The 14451-nt window shown below is 41.3% G+C and overlaps 2 protein-coding genes across 6 annotated transcripts in view; one reads left to right on the top strand and one right to left on the bottom strand.

The window, feature by feature from the left end:
* Window positions 1-8105, top strand: part of LOC139114250 (rho family-interacting cell polarization regulator 1-like) — a 30551-nt gene extending 22446 nt beyond the window's left edge. For 3 of the 5 annotated variants that reach the window (XM_070675830.1, XM_070675834.1, XM_070675833.1), the window contains 6 exons: window positions 108-193; window positions 1108-1203; window positions 1937-1999; window positions 5191-5253; window positions 6228-6340; window positions 7112-8105. In XM_070675830.1, coding sequence (XP_070531931.1) covers window positions 108-193; window positions 1108-1203; window positions 1937-1999; window positions 5191-5253; window positions 6228-6313 — 394 coding nt within the window. In that variant the 3' untranslated portion in view covers window positions 6314-6340; window positions 7112-8105. The remainder of the gene's footprint in view (window positions 1-107; window positions 194-1107; window positions 1204-1936; window positions 2000-5190; window positions 5254-6227; window positions 6341-7111) is intronic. The other 2 variants (XM_070675832.1, XM_070675831.1) reach the window with 2 other exon arrangements.
* A 1512-nt stretch (window positions 8106-9617) lies between these two features.
* Window positions 9618-10067, bottom strand: LOC139152848 (peptidyl-lysine N-acetyltransferase YjaB-like). The gene has a single exon (XM_070726200.1). It carries the CDS (start codon window positions 10065-10067, stop codon window positions 9618-9620), a length of 450 nt encoding a protein of 149 aa, XP_070582301.1.
* Between the last annotated feature and the right edge of the window lie 4384 nt (window positions 10068-14451).

Here is a 14451-nt window from a genome sequence, read left to right as displayed (position 1 = left end):
ATGCATGTTTTCTTGAAGTTTGCCTCTAATAAGCTATTCCATGGAGGTACCAAAAGAGTTTATTCTAATATTCAGGGGTTATTGTTTTTTTGTTTACATTTTTTCAGGGCTTCCATGCTGGCCACCGTTTGTTTGCTGTTTTGCTTCGTGTCATCAACATTCTCATCAACTGCGACAGGTCCGACAACTGAGGGTAAGTACATCTAAGCAACGCTTTCAGGCCCGTGGATAATTACAACACGCGTATAGCAAACCAAATTATTAGCGGTTGACCTCACGTCCCCTCCCCCATTCCACCCTCAAAGCGAACGTTTGGAAGTCCAAAAATCTGAAAGTAATTGTAGGATCTTCACTGAAATTGCTTTAAAGTTTAAACTGCTGATAGGTTAGTGAACACTGTTTCGACACAAAGCTTAAAGTATGGACTGTGATTGATATTACGCATATATACGCTTACTAGGGCGTTCTCAATTTTCACAAAAAACAGTTAATCTAACTCCTCACCCTCACCCTAACTCAATCTAACCCTCGCCCACGCAGGAATTTTTTTTGTGTTATATGCGTGCTTTAATATCCACGGCTTCTTACTGAGCTCGGGAGAGCTGTACAACGACAGAACGGTATAGGTCACCGTATCAGACCTAAATGTAGCTTTGTAACTGTTAATATATTGGCTTGGCTGGTATATACTTGTGGTCGCTGAAGCAACTGGTATGATTGTACGCGAAATCAAAGAAAAAACTATTTTGGTGACTATAACCGCAGTCTATACGACCTCAGATTGCGTCTTTTATGAAATAGGAGGGGAAAATTCTCCATTAATTGAATATAGAAAAAAGGAACAAACTGGTGCTGTGTAGGATGTGCATGTATCAAGTTTTCTAGGTTAATAGGTATAAGCACTCTAAAGTACTCTTCCGTGGGTCTTCGACAACATAATATTACCTAAAGAATGAAATCGAAATTCCTTTGCCACGTTTCGCCTCCCGGTCCACTTTCAACTCATTTTGCCACTGTGGATTTCAAACCCACGGAAATCACATCTCGTGAAACGAAAGTGGGACACGACTGGTAATCAGGTGCGTGTTTTCGTGCTTACTGTCACAGAAACTGAAATTTCAACGTCTCTTGGGAGTACTAACGCTGATACTAGTCCAACACAATCTGTAACTACTGGACCAACAGACAGACAGACTACAAAAGGTATAATATTGTTGAGCAATTAGCTCTTTTACGTAAGATAGCATACGAATTGGGGACAAATTTTCGGGCACTCATATCTTAACAACACTTTGTTGATCTACTGCTTGTTATAACCATTTAGACGTGTGCGAATAAAGAAAATTTTCAACATTTACGTAAAAATTGACAATTTCAATTTCCCATGGTCGACAAGATGAAGAGCGGCCATTTTGAATTTCCACCATCCGTAAATTTATTGTTGCTTTTTTATCCCTAACTTTATGCAGTGACCTCTGATTTTATTCTTGATTTCAACAGAACATTCTTTAGAATTTCCTTGGGCAAAATTTGAGCAAAAACATCAAACTTTCCGTTTCGAAGAGCGTTTTACATTTTGCTTTGATTATTTATGAAATGGGACAACGACAGTGGCATTTGATATTATTTTTTCGGGATTATGATGGTAGTTTATTTCATGTAAGTGGTACTCGCCATTCATAGGACCAAACTGTGTTCGACATGTTTGCAAATGCATAATTAATATTGATGTTTCAACAGTAAATCGATGAAAACCACCTCCACAAATCATAAATCATAACTGACATTGCTATAAATCATTGCAGCCGAGAAAGGTATGCAAATGATGGTGCTTGAAACTCGAATACAGAAAATAGCAAATGCTGAAGTTGTTGTCCCTTGAGTGAGGTGCTGTAGTGTTTTAATTGCCATGCAATCATCTATTGTCATGCCACAGGAGGTGGTCCCACCGGCGACACGACAGCGCCCAATCAGACTCCTGGAGATCCGACCACAGAAGGTAGAAACTCTTCGGGGAGAAGAGATAGTTTGTTTTTTCTCTGTCGGCGTCACTCATTAAAATTCGGGTTAAATTTCTCATTACATCACGGTGTGATTCATGGAGGTGACACAACCTGTTAGTCTGGTTCCCTGTCCCACTCTGCTGCTGTTCTCAACTCACGGAAAGGGCACGCGCAACGGAACACTAAGTTGAGATCTTTTTTTATTATTATTGATTTAAACTGAGAAACACAAAGAACAAAGGACAGAAAAACGCAAACAGGACAAAAAGCAAAAAGAGTCACAGAAGAAGAAAAGAGCACAAACTATCATTTCCACTTCATTCTATGTTTTTCAAGTGTTCATTCTTAAGGCAATATTGTGTTCAACTTCTTTGATTGTACTGACCAATCTCGTGTAGTTACCAATTGTTAATCTTTTTGGGGTTCTTACATTACAATGAATGTATTGTTTCGCAAGGATGAGTAGATGTTCTAAAAGAATATCCTTTGCATTGAAATTATAACCAAAAATGACTGATATGGCATCGAGTTGAATATCCATATTGAAAGCATCGAAAAAATATAAAGAAAATTCTCTCCAGAATACTTCTACGACTGGACAAAACCAGAAGCGATGTAAAATAGAGTCAAGACGTTCAAGACAGAAATTACAGAGCTCACTTTCCACTTTACCTAATTTCTTTAAAATGACATTGGTAAAAATATTTGTAGAAGGTGGAACTGGAAAATTCTACTTTTTGATTCAATGGTACACTTATATGGGAGGCTGAAAATTTTGTTCCAATTTTTTACAGGGTATATTGTCTTGTAATTGATAGTTTTTTGACGCAAGGTACCAATTTTATAAACTTTAACTTGTCAAAATTGACTTTCAAACCAGAAATATTTTCAAACTTATTCAAAATATAATAAGGCTTCATTAAGAGGCTGTTCAGTGCCATTCAAGTAAAGAATTGTGTCATCTGCATACTGTGAAATCTTATGTTCACGAAGAACAGAAAACGAACCAAATGCCACACGTAGGTTAAAAAATCTCAAGCTTCAGACATCCAAAACCACAGTCATTTTTACTCATCTTTTGAGATCTTCAATTCGTATTGTTTTCAGCCGCCGTTGTTTACCGGGTTCGCGCGGTTCGTCGCTATACTTGATAACTCTTGGCACTGACCACGAAATGAAGGCAAAGTTCCCTTTGCGGCGCAGTTCATACATTTTCGGAAGTAGTTGCTTCTGTTGTCGTCTTGTTTCTTCGTAATACGCATTTTGTCTTTATCCTTTCGTAAGACCCTTGCTGCGGTGCGGAGTACTTCTTCTCGGTCTTTGTTGCAAAGAAATCCGGCATGTAGGACGTGGAGTTGCACCTTCACGTGGCTTCATAGCTACAGGTGAACGGTGGGCTCGCTCAATTTCTATATTCCTCGTTATTTTCAGTTTTCTTTCAACAGTTCGGTTACAAAATTAGTGCAATCTACACTTACCTTTCCTTCGACACCTTCTGGAACATTATGTAGCACGATGTTATTTCATCGACTACGATTGGACAAATCGACAACTTCCAACTGTAACTTTCTCACCTGCTCCGTTGTGGCAAAGGTTTCTTTTAGGCTACATTAGTCAGTTCCTCTTTCACTTGTTCGACTGTTTCTTCAAGGAAGCTGGCAGCATGTTCTAAGTCTGTGCACGTAGTCTCTAGCACGTCTACTCGTTGTTCGACTTTCTCCAATCTTGACAGTGCACGGTCTATTTTTACTGCAAGTGAGTCCAGCAGCGGCATCCGTGACCATATGCTACGAAGAATTTCTTTGTCTTCTTATACCTGTTTCTGTTACTGCTACTACCTTCTGACGCCAGTTTCTACTTCACTTTTTCGCTCAAATAAGGACATTTTCGAAATAAATTTCCTGTCAGCCAATTCGCAGTATCGTAAATTATCCAGTATTACACAGAATGTTTTTGAAAGGCGGCAGGTTTTGACAGTTTTGGTGTCTGAAACGACGGAGCGACTCAGCAGTGATGTTCACCCATGGACGGACACGTGGCTTGAGAGAAAATTCTCCCTTAATTGAATATAGAAAAAGGGAACAAAATGGTGCTTTGTAGGATGTGCATGTATCAAGTTTTCTATCGGATGTTCATAGGTATAAGCACTCTAAAGTACTCTTCCGTGGGTCTTCGACAACATAACATATTACCTAAAGAATGAAATCGAAATTCCTTTGCCAAGTTTCGCCTCCGGTCCACTTTCAACTCATTTTGCCACTGTAGATTTCAAACCCACGGAAATCACATCTCTCGAAACGAAAGTGGGACACGACTGGTAATCAGGTGCGTGTTTTCGTGCTTACTGTCACAGAAACTGAAACTCCAACGTACTAACGCTGATACTAGTCCAACACAATCTGTAACTACTGGACCAACAGACAAACAGACTACAAAAGTATAAGATTGTTGAGCAATTAGCTCTTTTACATAAGGTAGCATGCGCCTTGGGGACAGATTTTCGGGCACTCACATCTTAACAACACTTTGTTGATCTACTGCTTGTTATAACCATTTGGACGTGTGCGAATAAAGAAAACTTTCAACATTTACGTAATAGTTGACGATTTCAATTTCCCACAGTCATTAAGATGAAGAGCGGCCATTTTGAATTTCAACCATCCGTAAATCTATTTTTGTTTCTTTGATCCCGAACACTATACAGTGACCTCTGATTTTATCCTTGATTTCAAAAAACATTCTTTAGAGTTTCCTTGGGCAGAATTTGAGCAAAAACATCAAACTTTCCGTTTCGAAGAGCGTTTTACATTTTGCTTTCATTATTTACGAAATGGGACAACGGCAGTGGCATTTGATATTATTTTTTTCGGAATTATGATGGCAGCTTGTGGTAGTTTACCACGCTTTCACGTAAGTTGTACTCGCCAGACGTTGGACCAAACTGTGTTCGACATGTTTGCAAATGCATAATTAATATTGATGTTTCAACAGTAAATCGATGAAATCCACCTGCACAAATCATAAATCATAACTGACGTTGCTATAAATCATTGCAGCCGAGAAAGGTATGCAAATGATGGTGCTTGAAACTCGAATACAGAGAATAGCAAATGCTGACGTTGTTGTCCCCTGAGTGAGGTGCTGTAGTGTTTTAATTGCCATGCAATCATCTATTGTCATGCCACAGGAGGTGAACCCACCGGCGACACGAACGCGCCCACTCAGGCTCCTGGAGATCCGACCACAGAAGGTAGAAACTCTTCGGGGAGAAGAGATAGTTTGTTTTTTTCTCTGTCGGCGTCACTCATTAAAATTCGGGTTAAATTTCTCATTACATCACGGTGTGATTCATGGAGGTGACACAACCTGTTAGTCTGGTTCCCTGTCCCACTCTGCTGCTGTTCTCAACTCACGGAAAGGGCACGCGGAAAGGAACACTAAGTTGAGATCTCGGTGGCCCGGTGACTCAAACGTCCATACGGCAAAGTTGTCAACCACACAGAATGTCTGAAACGCTCTATTGAAAAAATTCATCACACTGATAGGTGCATAACTGATATCATAGCGTACAATTCCCAGTTTCTTTAAGAATTGTATTTGGGAAGCCTTCCCGAAAACTTTCGACCAACCCGAAAGTCCCTTGTATCGTCCAATCACGGTTACTGATTCAATGAACCATAACTGATCTCTTTAAAGAGCAAAATCGCAGCAAGGGGCGGTGATCAGTCCAGACTAACGGGTTCACACACGTAGTGAGTAGGAATGGTATGTAAAAGTACTCGTAAAAGCGTGCTTTTGAGCTACCCATTGATACGTTGGCTTTGAATACGACGCACCACCTGAAAAAAAATACTGCTCGATAATATCTTTGGCTTCATTGTTAGACGAAATTCGTGGCTTTGCTTGAAGTAGTGCGGTGCTTTGGTGATGGTGTGCATTGTCACGTTGCATAGTTACAGTTTGCTGTTGTAGGTCAAAGGTCAATTATGCATATTTGTCACTGACTTGGCATGCCGAACCCTGCCCCTTTATATATATATAAAATCACAAAGTCAAGTCCTATTTTATGTGTAATAATGGTCCTTTACTATGTCTCTGTGATGATAATAATATTAAATTCCATCTTGTGAATCCAGTTTTAGAAATCACATATGAATTCGATTGTAGCAATTCCTGATAGTTCATTACTAGTCTAATTCGCCATGGTGAACTTTGTTTCAACAGGTTCGGTTGCTACTGGTCTCACCAGCTGCACTGTGCTGGCTTCGATGACGGTATTGCTGAGCCTGTTAGCTCGACATGTGGTCTAAAAAATCGAGGAGCAAGTTTTACGAAAGGTAGGTCTTTTTCTTTCGTATAAAAAAGTCGGCCTCACACTGTGACTTTTCAGCCGCGTGTGAATTGCAACTAAGTGGTAAATAATTAGGCGCCAGGATGAGAATGAAAAAGCAATTAATTGTTTTTGAATCAACCTATCTTCCTTTTCAACATTAGATTCGACTGACAGCACACACTCCCGTAAAAAAAACCCGATCGTTTGCGCCTCGGGGATGGATATTGAGACGTTCAAATTGAAACAAATTCTACAACTCTTTTCTGATCCACCTCATTTTAAAGTTCATGAAGTAAGAAACAAATGTACCGTCTTAGCAAATGGAACTTGTTATTTTTATCTTTTAGAGTTAATAAGGGATGGCGGCCATTTTGAATTTCAAATATCAGTAAATGTTCGGTAATTTTTATCTCTAGCGCCAAACTTTGCACGTTTACCCCTGATTTTTTATCCTCGATTTGGTAAGAACATGTTTGAAACCATCATTGAAGAGATTTTTAGCACAAGTTTTAGTCTCTCACTTTTGAGACGCGTAGTTAGGTCGAGTCTCCCCATATCTCATTTTGATGATAACCTTTCGCTCGATGAATCGACATAAAACTTGCCATGTCATAAAAGGGTCAAAGCGTAGGTACAAGGAATTCCTGATGACATGGGACACCCATGTCGATGATGTAACTTACTGTCGCTATAAATGACTCATGTGAGATTAAAATGAAAATTTCAATATGTTTGTTTTTCTGATTTTACCGTTTCCTTGTTTTGTCACTTGCAGGTCTTATTTGCGGTGACGGTCGTTTTTCAAGTTTACCTTATCTGATGGATACTCGACTCGTGCAGTAGGCGATAGCATCGATAGTCTGCGGCAAAGGGTAGTGAGATGATCACCGCCCCCAGCCGGCCTACCTAAGAAATCATTTTGTTCCGTATGATACACCCGTAAAACTGGATTTACGGCTATGTCGTTCACAGCTTGTTTACTATTCTAAACTGAACCACATCTAACTAATGCTCCATTGAGACACCGAAGTTGAATTATCGACAGAATTAGCATATGTTGTCTTCTGAAAACCTTACATTATGCCACCAGCTGCGTTTCCAACAACACAGTGTGACTCACACTGCGCATGTAGCTGTTTCATCAACCGAAATCGCAATCATTCACCAAACATGAAAATGACCCTCTTTTGTTCGAGTGCTTTCGTATTTGGGACTGGGTGCGACGCATGTGTCATGTCCATGCTCGAATTTGGTGAAAAATAATGTCTGTTGTCAAGACAGACACAATCCTACCGATTGCAAATGATAAAATGTGGATGGACATAGGAAATAAATTTCTGATCAACAATTAATTACGTCAACATTGACAGGCACCAAAATGATGACGTCATCATTTATGATGGCTTGTACACGGACATGAAGGTACTATAGATGAGATTAGGGAATCATTTGACTCTTTTCTATGACTCTGTACTGGATTCCTTGTGCCGGTAGATACGCAGATATTGAATTTGCGTCACCGTTGACGTCATCATGACGAACAAGTAACAAACGTTGATGATGTAACCGTATCCTTATTATTTTTCTCTGTCGCTTTATTTGCTGAGGCTATGAGAAGGGCTGTACTACGGACACACGATTTTTGTAGGCTATATAACGAGATCCGATAAGTAGTTCTGGTTTCGTCTTTTGCTGTATTTACCTCACTGATCGAAAAACACAATAAAAAAGTTGAAAGAGGGTCATCGACCCGCTTCTTACACAAACAATACGTGTGATTAGTTTTTTTTAGAAAACTGAATGAGAGTATGACAAGACAACGTCGTCGTTCCAGAGTATGATTGTACCCACAAGGACATATAGTCCCCTTCAATATTATATATTATTGCCTTAATACATGGGTTTAGGTGCCCGAGAGCAGGTGACAATTTGCCCGACGCCAGGAGGGCAAATTGTGTCCTGCTGCGAGGGCACATAAACCCATGTATTAAGGCAATAATATTTTTATTACATGCCTCTTCACAGTTAATGCTATATAACATTTAGTTTATTAATAAAGTTTATTATTATAACATTTAGTTACATGCAGGTAATTTTCAAACAATTATACCATTATCGACCAGCATCAAACAGATTTTAACGAAAGTCCAAATAGCAGTGCGCGCATGGATATTTTACATCTAGCGTTAAGCGTCTACTTTGACGTCGAAAACATCGAAAGGCTTCACTGGCCCGGGTAACCATGGAAACCGGTCAGTGCATCGTTCACCGGCCCGCTAACATCCCGGATGTTCCTATTCAAATCAGTGCACTGATTTGCAGTCACCTCGAGGCATGTAATAAACGACACTTACCCTTCAATATACGACACTTAAGGAGAATGCGCCCCGGGGGCAAATATTTGGACTCTAAAACTTTTCCAATAATTTGTTGGTCTACCATTAGTGGGGGTTCCTTTTTAATGTCTTGGAGTAAGGAAAGTTTTCACTGACTTAGTTTATTCGAAAATCGAAAATTTTATTTTTACCCATGCAGTTACCACAGGGATGGCGGCCATTTTGAATTTCAAAAATCTGTAAGTGTTAGGCAATTTGTTTCTCAAGTACTGAAGTACCAAACATTGCACGGTGACCCTTGAGTTTTGTTCTTGATTTGGTAATAGAATGATTGAAAGTTTCATTGAGGAAAGATTGAGCAAAAGTGTATAATTCTTACTCTTTCGAGGCGCATCGACAAAGTTTGTGAAAAGCTGTGATTTCACAAAAAAAGTGTCTAAAAGCGGCTGATGATCTCAGCAGACTACGTTCAGCAGGCCTTGTCGTCAACACCCTTGGATGATTGTCCGAGAAAACGGGCATTTAATGGCCTATTTAGAAACTGTTGGCTGTCAGGGCGGGACGTTGACAAAAGGACAATCCTTTGTTGTCACAAGTTAACCCTTCTTGAGTCCAAACGCCCACGGGATAAACACACTCACTTGCCAGGTCAGCCGGAAATACGAGTAACTTCGACACGCACCCTCGTACCACAACAAGTCCAGGCGTTCTCACCACAGTTTGTCTGTACTGCAGACGACCTCTTTTTGACAAGATATCCGAAAAGATACTGCAAATTTGTAATGCGACGTTTGTCGGCATTACCTCTACACACATCCTGGCGATGATATTCCGTAACTCAAACATGAGTTGTCTTTCGTTGAGTCGATGCGTTAGTACGTGTACAACCGTTTAATACGTTTTGTATGTTTATTAAAATTCTCTGGCAAATTTAAGGATGGTTGATTACCTGGAACAAAGCGTCAATATAATCATTGGCAGACCGGTGCTAATGTCCTCTGTTTCCCCGACTTGGAGAAACCCGTGTTTCTTGTAGAATCTCCTGGCCTGAGAGTTTGCCTCGAAGACTTCAATCGTAAGACGGTTGCCAGGACGTTGTCCCTTGACATGATTGAGAAGCCGAGTGCCGATGCCTTGTCTCTGACGGCTCGGAGAAATGAAGAGTGCCTCGATGTAATCTCCGAACATCGAGACGAACCCTTCAACAACGTCGTCCCTCACGGCAACGACTACGTTGTCCGCCGTCGGAAAGTAAACATTTCTCATGTCGCACATGCATCGGTCGAGATCTCCCTCGGTCAGCGGGCCCGTTCTCAAGGATGCCGCGTACCATATGTCCAGCACTCGTTCTAAATCGGTATGCAAGTCGAACGCTCTGATCTCAACTCCTGACATATCTGTTGTGATGCTTTTTCGTCGCGTCGAAGTGAACAACTTTCTCTGACGGTGGTGTGGCAGCAGCGCTGCTTGTGTTGGCACCACGTAGGTCAATGGGCGTTCACCATGCCTTACGCAAACCCGGAGATGTTTACTTTCTTTTTAGGTCCTATTATCCTCGTTTCATTCTGTTTTCCTTTTAGTTTGCATTGAATGGCAATGGCTTACCTCACCTGAGGGTCGATCGGCAATAGCTCAGCAGGGGCTGGTGTCGCTGATCTCTGCAAAGCGTTATTTGACAGGCAGCATGTGTAGCTAGGGTTTACGGCTAAGTTACGTTAGTATAAATCCATTATTCTATATATAGGCTGTACTTTTGCTACAGGCAGAAGTTGAAGCTATTTAAGTATGGTGTCCAATCCATGCCAAAATTACTACTTTGATTTTACAACACAACATGCCATTCCGAATTCTATTTTACAATTCAACATGCTATTTCACAACACAACATGCCATTCCGAATTCTATTTTACAATTCAACATGCTATTTCACAACACAACATGCTCTTCCGAATTTCATTTGACAACACAACATGCCATTCCAAATCCTATTTCACAACTCAACATGCTCTTCCGAATTTCATTTGACAACACATCATGCCATTCCAAATCCTATTTCACAACTCAACATGCTCTTCCGAATTTCATTTGACAACACATCATGCCATTCCAAATCCTATTTCACAACTCAACATGCTCTTCCGAATTTCATTTGACAACACATCATGCCATTCCAAATCCTATTTCACAACTCAACATCCCATTCTAAACCTAGCTCTGCGGAGCAGGGCAGTGTTACTGGCTATCGAACAAGATTCAAAATGGCGGACGCGAAATGGTCCCCTCGCACAGAGAGAGAAATGCGAACTTTGCACAAGTCTAGCAGCACATTGTGTATCTAAACAAGATGAGCGTGCTCGAAAACTAGGATCGATCACAATTTTAAATTAAAAATTGGCTGTTTTTGGAAAAGAAACTGCGCGCTGCAATCAGCAGTTTTGTCTATGGTGTGCACCGTGCGTGGGAGGCTTATCATGAAAGACCGAGATTTACTATATGGCGTCTGATACGGATATGGTCCCATCGCATAGAGAGATGAAGTGGGCTTTGTGTAAGTTCAAAAGCACAGCTTAGCTCATCGTGCATCTAGACAAGTTGAGCGTAACACGTCACACCAAAGGTACGGTGTCCTGATGTTTTGAAACCTTCACAGTCTAGGGTGTTCTCGATGTGACAACCCTGGAAGTTCAGCATAATGGACGCTCCTGAACTGGAAATCTGTGACACCTTTTGGACGTAGGTCGAACAAGGAAGTCACACCAATCTAAACGATCTAACACTCTGGTTGATTTTATTTACCATGGAAAATACCGTTCATGCATTTCACGTAAAACGGTCTAGCAATAGTCACTAAATGTTTCAAAAAAACGAAAGGCACTGCCTTACTGACCCTTTACTATAATACTGTTCTCCTACTAATATTTTTGTCTGAATCGATCGTATCAAAAACTGGTGCATTGAAATGGAATTCATCTGATATTATAAAAGTATTTGGACTGTACGTTTACTCGTGCGTGTTCCTAACTACACTGATAAAATAAGGATCTTCTTGAAGCGGCTGAGCACAGTGCTCTGCTAAATTGGCACTATAATTTTGCCATCCCACCGTCATGTAGAGAAAATATGCATATCTCAGAATTAAAGGTTTTACACTTTTGCTCAGATTAAAGGGACCCTTTTCATTGTAATGTTAGGGTCACAATGCATTTTCATCACAGAAGCGCATTTTGTCAAATTCAAAAGTAGACATTCAATGTGGTAATTTCAATAAGTAAGTAAATTTTCGTTTCCAAATAAAAAAGATACAGACCTAACAGTTAGGTGACAAAAGATGCTGAAATTAGCCAACAAAGGTAAAATTTTCGTTTTTTTCAAAATCTGTTTTCTAAAGGCGCATTCAACTTTAGTATTCCATGTTGTTCATTTTGCCGCGAGGAAGGACGGATATTAGTCCGTCCTCGTTCACGGCACTGTGCCCACTTTCTGAATCAACGGTGTCGCCGAGAGACTCGCAGCTGCCCTGCCGATCCCTCTCTGGTATGTACGGGGCTACGTCACTTCCGGGTACACTTTCTGCGTCCTCTTTCGAGTAAAGTTCAGGGATGAGACGGGGAAGTAACTGAGAGCAGTTATGACCAATGATACTTTGGGAAATCACGTTGTCTTCGCGTAGTTGTCGCAACTTCTCCTGATGCGAGCTCTCCACAGCTTGGAGTTCGCTTGAAATGCTGTCCAAAGCAATTTGTAACTCCTTCATCCTTGCCTGTTGTCTGCAATCTTGAGAAACCAGTGAATCGAGCGCCTCTTTCATCTGTACGTGTCTTTTCCTAAAGGCGTCGGTCTCGCTGGCTAGCATAGAACACCTGATTTCCAGTTCGACCTTTCTCCCCTTCAGTGACTCGTTTTCCATTTTCAGGATGTGTATTTTCTCAGCTAGCTGCTTGGCAAAATCATCTCTGGCTTCGATGTCGTTTCGTAGTCTCAGGGTCTCTTCGCTGGCGTCGGAGATTAAGACCCGCTGATCACGGTTTTGATCGTCGAGTTTCCTGATATGCGCTTCCATCTCTTTTCGTTCCTCCAAATTCTTTTCAAGCTTCGAGTGTGTAGCGGCGAACATAACTTCCAGGCGTTCTTTTTCATCCTGAATTTTCGACTTTTCCCTTCGAACCGTCATGAGAGATGTAGTTTTAGTGATCAGCTCCATATTGACTCTGTTGTATGCAGCCTGCAGTTTCTCGTTTTGCTCCTTCAGCCGCACGAGGTCGCCCTTCATCAAATCGACGTCGCGTGAGTTCTTTTCGAGTTTGTCAGTCAGTTCGGCCTTGTCTTCCTCCGCGCCCCTGAGTTTCGTTCTTAGATCGACCAACAAAGTTTCCATACGGGATATTTCTACCTTCATTCCCTCGTTTTCACACTCTATCCTTTCAAGACGTTCCGTCCCCACAGGCGCCTGTTGATTTTCCAGACTCTTAATTCTGGACTCATAGGCAGAAAACATCGTGCTCAGGTGGGCATTCACCGTCTGTAACTCACCAACTTTCCGCTCCAAAGTCGAAAGTTCACGACTGCAGTTCTTTAGCTGACCAGTTTTCTCCCTCAGAAGATCTCTCAACCTCTCTGCCTTCTTTCTCAGACGTTCGCTCTCTCTTCGTTCAACTTCCTCGACGCCCGGCGAATCTTCACATAGCAGGGAGCAATCCCCTTCAAGGGCAGACTTGAGAGACAGTTCGAGGCTTTCAAGACTTTTCTTCAACTTCGCATTCTCCTGGTTCGTCTCCTTCAGTACCTGAGCCAGCCCTCCGCGCTCTACCTCCAGGTGCTCGGCGCGGACCTGCGCCTTGACGCGCGATTCCTCCACGTCGTAGAAAAGCGTCTCAAGCTTCTTGTTGTACTCCTCGGCCTGGGCAAGTTTGGCCGACACCTCGGCGATGGCGCACTCTGTCTGCTTGATCTCTCTGTCGCTCACCACGCTCGAGTTTGACACTTCGATCTGGAGGTTGGTGTTCATAATCTCCACCTCGCTGATTTTGCTCTGAAGTCTCTCGTTTTCGGCGACAAGGTCTCCAATTCTCTTGGACAGCTCCTCGAAGACCTTCTCAAGGTCCTTCGCCTCGACAGCTTCTTCGTTGTCGTCTTGGACACCTGTCGGTCCACTCGCTAGCGGCAAACTGTGGTGTACGACATAAACAGAGACGGTCAGGAAATAGAACTATTGAGAAGAGCGTTTAGTAAAAAGCGGCGACGTTCTGATAATAATAAAAAAACAAAACAATGCAAAAATATCCGTTTGTCCCTACTATATTCTAGTTTCAAATGAGATATTACATTTTATAAAGTGGTATAAAGTTTTCAACTTAAATTAATTTGTATAGTTAATGCCAAAATTAAGGTTTACTTAACTTTAGATTCTCTGTTTTTACAAAATATAGTACGAGGGGGGTTTTTCATGTCATCTTTGATAAATAATGTTGCTTTGAAAAAATGTGTTGGTTAAATGCAACACTACTTAAGGTATTGATAAATAAGTTGATTTGCGTAACATTTTCAACCAATCATGGACCCGATTTATGTTTTCATTAGTGACGGCGACAACTTTCCTCTATAAGAAACTGGCACTCCACAGTTAAAGCTGAAAGCCGCACTTGCGCACCCTTGGACAATCTTAACAGAAAATGAGAAAACGACTCAAATGACCAACCTTGTGGCGTCAACCATCATTTAATTATCTTGTTCACCCCGGGCCCCAGTTCCCTGTAAACAGGTCCACATTCACAATTGAGAA

The sequence above is a fragment of the Ptychodera flava genome, chromosome 16 (assembly GCF_041260155.1).
Source record: "Ptychodera flava strain L36383 chromosome 16, AS_Pfla_20210202, whole genome shotgun sequence".
Classification (NCBI taxonomy): domain Eukaryota; kingdom Metazoa; phylum Hemichordata; class Enteropneusta; family Ptychoderidae; genus Ptychodera; species Ptychodera flava.
Note: the sequence above shows the minus strand (reverse complement) of the source record. Positions and strands in the feature narration are given on the sequence as shown.